Source organism: Gavialis gangeticus, unplaced genomic scaffold (assembly GCF_001723915.1).
Source record: "Gavialis gangeticus isolate Ggan-Ray unplaced genomic scaffold, GavGan_comp1, whole genome shotgun sequence".
Lineage (NCBI taxonomy): Eukaryota > Metazoa > Chordata > Crocodylia > Gavialidae > Gavialis > Gavialis gangeticus.
Genome location: NW_017728996.1, coordinates 32,417,325 through 32,428,242, shown reverse-complemented (window position 1 = coordinate 32,428,242; position 10,918 = coordinate 32,417,325). Strand labels below are relative to the sequence as shown.

Here is a 10,918-nt window from a genome sequence, read left to right as displayed (position 1 = left end):
TTTTTAACTAGGATGGGGTGAGAGACGGTGTCAAAGGCCTTGCTGAAGTCCAGAAAGACTACATCCACCGCGACACCTGCATCCATGGCCTTTGTGACCTGATCGTAAAAGGCAATCAGGTTGGTCTGACATGATCTCCCCCTAATAAATCCATGCTGATTGCCCCTGAGCATCATTTCTGATGCCGGCCCATCACAAATATGCTCCTTGATGATCTTCTCAAAGAGTTTCCCCAGGATTGAGGTAAGACTGACGGGCCTATAGTTGCCCGTTCATGAGCTATTGTTTTCTACCTCTGCTGGTGAGGTGATTTGAGCACCTTTCTGCATTGTGTACATACAGATATGGAAATGTCTTGTGATTACTAAATCTGGAGGGTTCACACCCCTGTGAAAGATTACGCAGGCTTTGGAGGACTTGCAGCAGAATACCAGCAAGTGCATGTCTGCTAACCATCAGACATCTTGTAGTTTTACAAAATGAAGTTCTGTGTTCTTTATGTGGTTGTTTTAGCCTGTATTATTACAATCTAGTATGGATTCCAGGTGCATGAGATGTTGAAGGTTGAATCTGCACCAATCCTGCACAGGCAGTTTTTACATGTGTGCTCTCCTTCATTTCAGTTGACTTTTAGCTGAATAAATAGTGCACTTCAATACACTAATGCTTCCCTTTTGTACTTATTCCTTCCTTTTTATACTTTTAGAAGCAAAATGTCTAGGTAGAGATGCAGACTTGTGATTAGGTAGAAGTAACTGCACTCATCTCGTCTTAAAAGTGATTTTAAAAAGTTAAATTACAGAATAGTAAAATAGTAGCTCTGGAAATTTAAGGGCTTGTAGTTGTCATCAGGGTAGGAGGTGGATCACTTCTACTGGCTCAGTTTCCATCAGTGGTTCTCAACCTTTTTTTAATTGAGGCATTCCTCCATACCTTCTGTGAATTAAGCAGTACGCCATTTTAAAAACTAATTTATTTATTGCAGGGTTTACATCCTTGTAGAGGGATCTGGCAGTGGGGGATGGGAGCAGTCAGGCAAGGAGAATGTTAAGCCAATGCTTATTCCTTCACACTTCATGGCACCTTTCAGAGGAGCTTATGGCACCCCAGCTGAGAATCACTGTGCTAGGTGACGCATCTTTAAGAATATGCTACGGGATGCGCATTAGGATGTGGTGAATAAGTGCATCCCCTTGTTGTCTTTTTTCCCCACAAGGGAAGGGAGAGTTTTACTGACATAACTTTTCATCTGCCACCTGGGCCTATATCACCAGAAGCCATTACAGAGCCTTAGGCCCTCTGTTAAAGGTTACAGGTATTGCAGTTACCTGGAGATCAGCTACGTGTGCAAAGTATCTATCACACCATAAAAAAGCTACAACCAGCTATGCACTCAGACCTCAGAAATGTGTACTAACTTTATAGCTGGATGCTATTGCACTATAATTTACACATGTAGCAGGGTCTCCCCTGAGGCTGGGAGCCCCATTAGCTGACAGGGCTCCCAGCTGCAGGGGTGCACCCCTAGCATAAAACCCTCAAGCCTTAGGAATCCCAGCAGTCACCATCTCCAGGGTCAGGGGGTTTTCGCTGGCAAGGTGTACAGGGGGGCTTAATGAAGCTGGACCAGAGAGGGCAGTCCTGAAGCCTTTATTAAAGTAGAGCTGCCATCTGTTTGAGCAAGGCCCTATGGGCATAGTACGGACTATGCAGAATCTTATCCACAGTTGAAGAGAAAAATATTTTGAAGAAAATGGCACATGCGATTGTATAAGCTTCTACCACTGGTCAGGCTCTGCTTCTTATGCCCAGACTAGACTTAAAGACCTACTGGGTCACTAAGTTCAGTCCCCTGCTGTCAGATCATATGACTCCTTTTCAGAAACTGATCAAGCTTCATCAAAAAATAGCTTCTTCTCTACTATTCTTATTTGATGGCTGTTCCAGAATCTCCCTCCTCTCTTGGTTAGAATTTATTCTGATTGCTAGCCTAAATTTATGTATAGGTAGTGTCACAGAGTGGGGCCTAGGAGTGGCTGTGATCCCGCTAGCGCCCCCTACCATGCCAAGTTAGCGATCCAGCCCCCTCTATTCCCGCCCGCCATGACTTTGATGATATATATAAGTTTCTATGGGAGGCTGCCTTCGATCCCCTGGTACACAGTGTATGCTAATACTGTTCCCCAGTCCATTGGAGTGACCCGGTGCACCCCCAGCCTTATGGACTACGCATGCCTCCTACCTCCCCTTTAGCACGCCCCAAGCCTCGCAGCACTTCCGGATGTTATCTGGTCCTTTTCCTTTCTGCGCCCTGCCAGGCGCCTCTGGGCTGGTCACGCAACCAGCGCCTCTCCTCTAGCGCCTCTGGGCTTGTCACACAACCAGCGCCCCTCTAGTCGGTAGCCCTCTTGGACTTCCAAACAATACTCTCTCCAGTTGGGCTCAGGCGGCCTGAGCCTCACCTGGCCCCTGTGACCCTTCGGGGTCCCGCAACCACTGTAGAGTCCTCTGGAACTCTGTGCAGTCTGCCCTCTAGTCGTTAGCCCTCTCGGGCTTACTAACAATACCCTCTCCAGTTGGGCTCAGGCGGCCTGAGTCTTACCTGGCCCCTGTGACCCTTTGGGGTCACCCACCACTGTAGAGCCCTCTGGGACTCTGTCCAGTCCACACCCCAACTGGGGTTTCTATCAATCCTATGCGTGCCCCCTTCCGGGGCATCTCATTGGGGTTGACCCCCGTCAGGGCTTCACCCATACAGGCAGCACCCCACCGGGCCTGCCTCCATGCTTTGGCAGCACCCCACTGGGTCTGCCTCCGTGCTTTCTACGGTCGGGGCTCAGGTGGCCGTAGCCATGCCTGGCCCCCTGACCCACTGTTAGGGTCTTCTGCCCTACTTGGGCTTTTCCATTTCTTGCCCACACAGGGCTGGGGTCAACACCCCCCCAGTACAGCTCTGCACCGGCACCCATGAGCTGTGCCACCCTGGCACCGCTCACTGTGCCCCTACAGGCACCAGGAACCCCCAGACCACTGGGGCACTCCTGTGAGGCCTCCTTGCACCCTTACAGCCTCACCTGGTCCTCTGGTGTAACAATATCAAACAAGGAACACAAAACTATAAGCCAACCGGCTGCAACACAACCGTAAGCCTTCTGGCTATAACATAAAGTCCAGGCCCCACCTGGCTTTCCAGTAAAACCGCCTAGTCAGGGTTCTTTCCACCCTTGCCATGATGCAGGTACTTATTCTATCAGTCTGCTCAGCTCCACTGCAGAGCTCTTGCTCCTCCAGCTGCCAGAAGGGGACTGCCAGCTAGGCTCGGGCCTGGGCTGTTTATAAAGGCCCGGCCCTGCCCCCTTCTGGTTACCTGACCAACACGGTTGCCCCAGTAACCGGCAGCTGAGCCGCCCCGATGATTGGCAGCTGTCCTTAACCCTTTTCTAGGCACAGGTCACCTACATGATCCTGTGACAGGTAGTTTATACCCTTTTATTCTTGTCAGTAGGAATTTGGTCAATAAGAGACTGGAGATGGATGTGAAAAATTTTAGGCTGAACAAGAGGAAGGAGCACAAGGCCTCATGGAATGGGCTGTCTGCAAAATAACAAATTCCAGGCTGGCAGGAACTGCTGGCCTGGGCATATGGGCCTTATCCACTACTTAAGTCTGTGGCTGCTACTACATACTAGTTAGAAACAGATTTTCTAAGCTTGATGACTGCATTTTTTTCCTAAAGTGCAAATAAATTTAATTCTAAAAGAACTGATGAATTAAGTCCTAAGACTGGTGCTTACTAATTTAACTGGGTTTTACTTGCACTTAACTTCACACAAGGATTTTAGCATCTACCCTTTCAGATTTCACTGACTAAGTAAAAGATATTCTATAATACCCCATATGCTTGCTATGGAGACAATGCTCCAAACTACAGTGGAGAAATAGAATACAGTAATTCATATCAGCCAGCAGCAGTATCACACATTTTGAGAATGAATTCAGAGTCCAGAGCAGGCTGGTTAAAAGCTGAAGATAGGGGAAACTGGCTTACAAAGGTCTGTGCAGAGCCAACCAATGGCAGTAGGTGAACCTACCTCTGACTCCAGGTGGTAGACCTGTGCTTGGCATTAGCTATAAAGCAGTTTAGCGGAACTGGAAAGGTATAGCAAATTGTAGAAATAGTATCACTGTTATCGCAAGAATTTTCTTGGGTTTCAGTTGCCCTGGTCTCTTCAATTTCCTCCATCCCTAAAGCAGTGATTCTCAACCAGGGTGCCAGGGTACCTTTGTGTTCCACAAGACTTTTTTTTAAGGTTGCCCCTGAAGTGTGAGATGACGATCTCAGGCTCAGGCCTCTCTTCTGCTCCCACTGCCTGGCCCCTTTGCAAGGAGTTAGGTAGTGTAATATTTTTGTTAAATATGGTGCAAATCAGTCCACAAAAGTTATGGAGGGGTATCTTGGATGTTTTGAGTCTAGAAAGGTTAAAAACCACTTTCCTAAAGAAAGCAAAAATGATGAGAAAGTCCCCTTCTGTCCCTTCCCCCATCACCATCTGCATTACTAGATGTAAGTTGGCCCCTGGTTGCATGAAAGCATCTGCAGATGCGCTCAGTGGAGGTTAATGCTCTTCATCCTCCTTTCCTCTTCCTTTGCACCTCATAAGGTGGGTCTTGTTGTCCTCCACTCATGATCTGCCAGCCCTATGTACTCACTGATGCTGGCAGTAATGGAAAACCAACTCAGATATGTGTTCTGCAGTATCGAGGAAGTTCCCTATTAAAATACTGTTCACAGGATCTCAACACTTGTTCCAACCACCATTCAGATTAGTCTTCAGAACAGACCTTCACTAAGTTTACTGAGGTGCACAAAGTCACTTGTAATTACTGCCATTGCTACTTTTGCAAAAAGGAATGAAATTCCTTTTTCCTGAGTGCTGTCAAATCTCTAAGTTAAGTCCTCATATCTACTCTAACCACTGTGATTTCCCTGTTTTTATTTATAATTAGAATGTGTTTTTGTTAGTCACAGCAGCTGAATTCTGTCAAATTTTTTAGAATACCACATGCTGGTGTGTGAAATGATTGTTTCTCTGCTGTCCAGATACGAGGTCTACATAGGGAGGATTGTGCACAGCTCCTTCTTTCTTTCAAAAGCTGAATATCTTTGAATATTTCTAATAGTGTTTTGCTGAGGAGTGCAGCAGGATCTTATGGTTAGAGCATAGGAGAGCAAATTTTGCAACCTTATGACCTTGGTTAGATCATTGAACATAAATAAGTATACTTTGCAGTAATGTTTGAGGCTTAATTAATTCATATCTGTAAAACACTTTGTCCTTGAAGAAAAAGAGGTGTGTAAGTGCATACAAATATGTATGCTACCATAAACCCCTGCTATACAAATCTATGACTATACTATGAATCTATACAGATAAGGTTTCAGAAGAGTTCCCACTGTTATCCCTAGCTATTCATGTGCCTATAAATTTCCCCAAGATTTACATTTTGGAGTAAAATTACTACTTCTTTAAAATTATTTTACTTTTTTGGCAGGAAGAGGGGTGGCTCTAAAAATAAAAATCCTTCTGCTCTTTTCTACCATTGGATGCTGGAGAAAAAAATTGCTGATAGCATAGTTTATTCCTATTTGCCAATAGAAGTACCTTTGTGCCAATAAAATTGCACCTCAGTAAGAGATTGTACCACTTTAATTATTTAACCTGATATAGTTATAGCAATGCAGTAGCTGTATATAGAACAACCCTGAATTAATGTAGGCCTGGTAAACCAAACTAATCAGTTTTAAATAAATGAAACTGTCCTCACAGGGCTTTGTGCTGGAGTAATTAAACCAGGGCAAATTGGTGTGAAGACAAACCCCTACAGTCCCAGTCACTCATTAACAGTCCCCAAGTATCCAGTTCCCCAGTGTATGTTCACATTAAACACTTGAGAATGAAGCTGGCTTTTTAGGAAGGTGAATTTATTAATTTAAGTTCTGACCTTTCCGGAACTAATGTGGACAAGACCTTACACTCTACACAGAAGCAAAATCTCTCTCCTACTGCTTTTAAAAAATCATGCATGATGTCACACCTTGTCACACCCAAGTAGTTGTTACCCACTTTTTGGCTGGTCACATTTCTCCTTTTATTGTACCCGTGTCTTAAATACACAAAACATAAAATCCTAATCCAGTTAGATACAGCTGTTCCTAACTGGTCTGTTGACAAGGCCACTGTGTATTGAATCTCCACTTGAGTTTGAACTCACAAGTGTGCGGAGTAAAATTGACTGTATTAATAATTCTGTGTATTTTAATGTATTCAATTTATTGTAGCTAGATTCACTAATATTGACTATAGTTCTGATCTGATTATTTTTCTTTGAAAGTCTTTGATGGAAGTCTGTTATGTAGAATTGCCATTTATTTTGTTTTATTCACAATTTCTTTCCCTCTGTTGCAGGAGCTATTGTGACAATCTTGGTTACCATCCATTAAGTGCTGCTGACTTTGGAAAGATCATGAAAAATGTCTTTCCAAATATGAAAGCCCGCCGTCTGGGCACAAGAGGCAAATCAAAATATCCTTTGCTAAAACACTTTTCAGTAATCTCTTCTGCCCTTGCTTAAAGAACATTTGTTGTTGTAGCTCAACTGCTAGCTAAATTTAGAAATAAATTTAAATAAGAAATGCAGACAATTTCCCCAAAGTACTTGGTATAATGCTTAGACATGTGTTAATCTTTTTATCATTAAGATGCAAGGCACATCTTCATGAATTTTGTCCCTACTTGATTTTTGCTGGTCATCTAATTCTAGTGCTTAGTTGTTCCTGCAGTTATTTATTCTGGGAACCTAGTCTTATCTTTAAAAACAAAGAGATGAATATTGGAATAAAGCAACTTGCATTAGATTCGTGCAATACCTATACTGTTGTAATAATGCAAGTAAAAAATATGTTACTTAATTGTGCTGTACCAGTGCACATCCCTAAACTGAGGCATAAAGCCAGTAATATTTCTTGAACTCTATTTCTTAAACCTTGTTATTATTATCTGTCAAGCCACAGAAGTGTTCAGATTAAAGGGAAGCTTTTCATAAATGGGAGAAGCTCAACTAATGTCTAAAACAGGAGAGAAAAGAGCTGATTGTCAAAAAATATCAGTTCAACCTGATATCTGAGCTGATGATGTTGGCAAACAAGCAGTTAAAGGCATGAAAAACCAATAAAGTCAACCTAGTATCACCTAACACTTTTATTAAGACATCCAGTGTGAAGAACTGGAGGAGGCTTAGATGTACAGACAACTGGGTTAGAGTAGAAGTGAGTAGGGAGGTGAGTTTGTATGGTCTTGGTGAGACTGATGCCAAAACATAGTATCCAGCTGTATTATCCCCTTCTTTAAAAATTGTGTAGAACAATTGGAGACAGTGCAGTGCAGCTCTAACAATTGTTTGAGGACAGGGAAAAATGCCTTGCTGTGAGAGAGCTGAGGATGTCAATCTGCTCAGCTCACCAGAAAGAAAATTAGGAGGTGACCTAATCATGTTATATAAGTAGTTCAATCAAGAAAGATGCCAAGTACTAAAAGTCACATTAGCTTTAGTGCAGGCAAGCATACTAAGAACCAATGCCTAGAAGTTATAACCAGATGCATTCACTTAAAAGAGGGACAGATTTTAACCAAGAGAATGAATGACTGACTATGGGAACAAACTGCCAGAGGAAGTGGTGGGACTCTCAATCTCTTGAGGCCTTCAAGGCAGCTTTTCTGAAAGATATGTTTTAGACAGGTACAAGTTATCAGGCTAAATCTGGGGGTAACTGGTTGAAGTCTTTGTTCATCCTGTAAAGATGGTCTGGTTACATGATCTAATGATCTATTCCAGCCTGTAAATCAGCTAAATGTACCAAGACTTGCTAGTGAGAGGATGTAGGTGGACTGCTGTGCTCATGTGGAACCTTTATGATTTTGTTTAGACTCTACATGAGTGCAGGGGTCTAGTCAGATGAACAACAGTGCAGGAGAGGAACCTAATAGTCACATAATTTTAATTCCTAGCCTGATGGGGGGGAAATGCCAATAGGTGTGTGGAGCCTGCATTTCTCTTTTTGCTTATAAAGTTTATGCAGGGAAAACAGGAGGAAATGCTTGCTTTTTTTTTTTTTTTTATAAACCAGGGAACAGAAACTGTTTAGACCTTAATTCTTGATCACATATTGCTACAGTGGACTGAGGAAGAAAGCTTTTGTGCATATGCCAACACTGCCCAACCTTGATTTTCATAAAACTGGAGATGGGGTACAGTATATATATATATATATATATATACACACACACACATATTTGTGGAAGCTAATTCTTTCTATACTCTTTCTCACTGTTTAACATTATTAAAGGAAAATTAGTTTAATCTGAAATAAACAGGCTAAGGAGCTGTGCAGTTTTCAAAATACAAGGATGCTTCAGAAAGTAATGGCAGTTTTGAAATTAAACCATTTTGTGTGCAATGAATGGGAGACTACGCAGTGGTAGGGAACACTGGTGGCATCATCAAGCTCACCCACCGTTTACTACTGTATACAGAAGTGATGTGGTCCAGTAAGCAATCACTGCACACAAAATGATTTTATCTTGAAATTGCCATTACTTTCTGAAACAGTTTTATATACAGGAGTTTTCTACAATACTCTTATCATCAGACAAGCCTTGTTTGATTTGCTTTAAGCTTCAACAAAAATTGGTCGTTTAAAAATATGATTTAGAATGTGAAGCAGATTTTTGTAGTGCTGCCATTCACAAGTTATTTTTTTAATGAGTCTCTGTATTTTTGTTTTCTCTATAAAATTAATCAGATTGCTATTAAGAGAGGGAGCAGGAGTTGCAATGACGCAAACTACTTCCCAGTAATAGGTGGCATGGGAAATTGGTAGTCTCAGAAAACAAAAAGTAGCAAGACACTAAAAATGTGCTAATTTTAGTTTGGCTTCTTATATAAGGGACTTCAGATTGTGGGTCATTTAAAATATTAGGATTCCTCGTGCAGTATTCTTCTATTCTTCCAGAAATATAATATTAGCCTCACATAATGTCTTTACCTGTGAACTAGTAGGAATGTTGATATGTTTTGTCTTGGATAATGCCGATGTAAAAGGAATACATAGACTTCTAAGGAAATATGTTCCGTTCCTGTGTTATCATTTGCTTTATGGTGTTTGTTTCTTTTTGGTAACCAGTCTCTACTTTTTCTTTGTGCTAGTTGGATGGGGCAGAGTCATCAGGGCAGCTTCAAAGTGCTGATGAGGAAGTTGTGTCTGCTGCATGCCGGCTTGTATGCGAATGGGCCCAGAAAGTGCTCAGCCAGCCCTTTGATTCCGTTTTGGATTTAGCTCGTTTTCTTGTAAAAAGTCATTACATCGGTACCAAATCGATGGCAGCTTTAACAGTAATGGCAGGGGCACCCGCAGGTAATGGGCTAATTGTTATTGCTGGAAAAAAATAATGCATGTTATGAAATGATGACTGTTTGTAAGATAAATAGGAAACTGGAGAGACTGATATAGACTAGGGGTGTCAAAATAATCTGATCCCATGGGCCAGATGAGTGACGTGGGTTGGTCCATGTTGAATGAATGGTGTGGCCAGTCTTCCTCTTACCATGTTGGATCCAGCACATGTGGCACCCATTCTGTTCAGTCTAAGACTCATGCCACATGCAGCACCTGTCCCAGAGCACCCAGGTGGCAGTCCAGGACATACAGGACTGCAGTGTTTCCTGGACAGACACCCCTTGGCCAGTCTGGGACATACAGCACAGGTCTCGAATTGGCCAGGGGGTGGCACTGCATGCAGAGAGGGCCACAGGGCGGGCACCATATGTGGTGTGGGTCCTGGCCTCTGTGCACAGGGCTGCTTCAGTGCACACTCAAGCAGCATATGGGTTAACTCTGAACGCAAGGGCAGCGCTGGGTGCTGGATTTTTGATGAAACTGGTGTTGACAATAGTAGGCAGTAGTTTCTTACAGGTGATAGAGTATAGCATTTGCTTGAACAAAGTTTGGGTGGGTGAGAAGAAGAGGCAAAGGAAACCTAAGTGAGAAGTCCTTTTCCCAAAAAGCCTGGCCACCTTTTAAAAGCTTTTTGAGACTTTAGGACTTAAATTTAATTTTAAATTCTCTCAAATATTAACTAGATTGTTATTTCTTTAGATAAATGTATATTTTATAGTTTCTAATCATGTGCTTGATATGCCTTATATGTACTGTTTAGTCATTTTTATCTTTTTTGGATTATTGAACTTGCTGTTAGAAATGTAGGTTTCCCTGTTTGTGAGTATTTAATTGTGCTGAGACTGTTTTTTTAAACCTTTCTTAGCCCTCAGAATATATCTGAGGGGCAACACTGGGTGCTCCATGAAGCTTAGTAGTTGGCTGCAAAATGTGCTGTCTGTCATTTGTTTGAATGACTGAAAGATGTCACTGTCTAATCATCCTTAGGTGAAATGTGTGGTGATGTGCCACCAGTAGGGCTGTGTGAAGCTTCAGTCGCTGATTTGATTCAGCAGAGATTTGGTGGCCGAATCTCTGAATCCAAATCTAATCAGGAGACCCTTTAATCTCACCAAACTGAATCGGAACCCTCCTAATCGATTCACAGAGATTCAGAAAGATTTGAAGATTCGGACAGAGAGACAGCTTTTTCTATGTATCTCGAGGTACCAGGCGGCTTGTGAACACTGTGATGGTGGAACGTCCCACAGGAGTACGGGGGTGGTCCCCAGCATGCCTGGCAGCAGACCCAGAAGTGGACTGGTACCTCCTGGGTCTGGGGGGACCACCCAGGGTCCCCCCATGGCTGATTGCCGAGCTGGGGGAGCAGTCCACTTCCTGGTTTGCTGCTGAGCATGGGGGGGG

At 42.9% G+C, this 10,918-nt stretch overlaps 1 protein-coding gene and 1 long non-coding RNA gene across 3 annotated transcripts in view; one reads left to right on the top strand and one right to left on the bottom strand.

Moving 5' to 3' along the window:
* Nucleotides 1-10,918, top strand: part of RFX7 (regulatory factor X7) — a 103,246-nt gene that overhangs the window by 81,918 nt on the left and 10,410 nt on the right. For both annotated transcript variants that reach the window (XM_019504265.1, XM_019504264.1), the window contains exons 5-7: nucleotides 6,468-6,584; nucleotides 8,222-8,306; nucleotides 9,265-9,472. In XM_019504265.1, the coding sequence (XP_019359810.1) occupies nucleotides 6,468-6,584; nucleotides 8,222-8,306; nucleotides 9,265-9,472 (410 nt within the window). The remainder of the gene's footprint in view (nucleotides 1-6,467; nucleotides 6,585-8,221; nucleotides 8,307-9,264; nucleotides 9,473-10,918) is intronic.
* The window catches only part of LOC109288636, a 9,381-nt gene continuing 7,869 nt past the window's right edge, over nucleotides 9,407-10,918 (bottom strand). The window contains exon 3 of the long non-coding RNA XR_002095198.1: nucleotides 9,407-9,493. This is a non-coding gene — a long non-coding RNA (uncharacterized LOC109288636). The remainder of the gene's footprint in view (nucleotides 9,494-10,918) is intronic.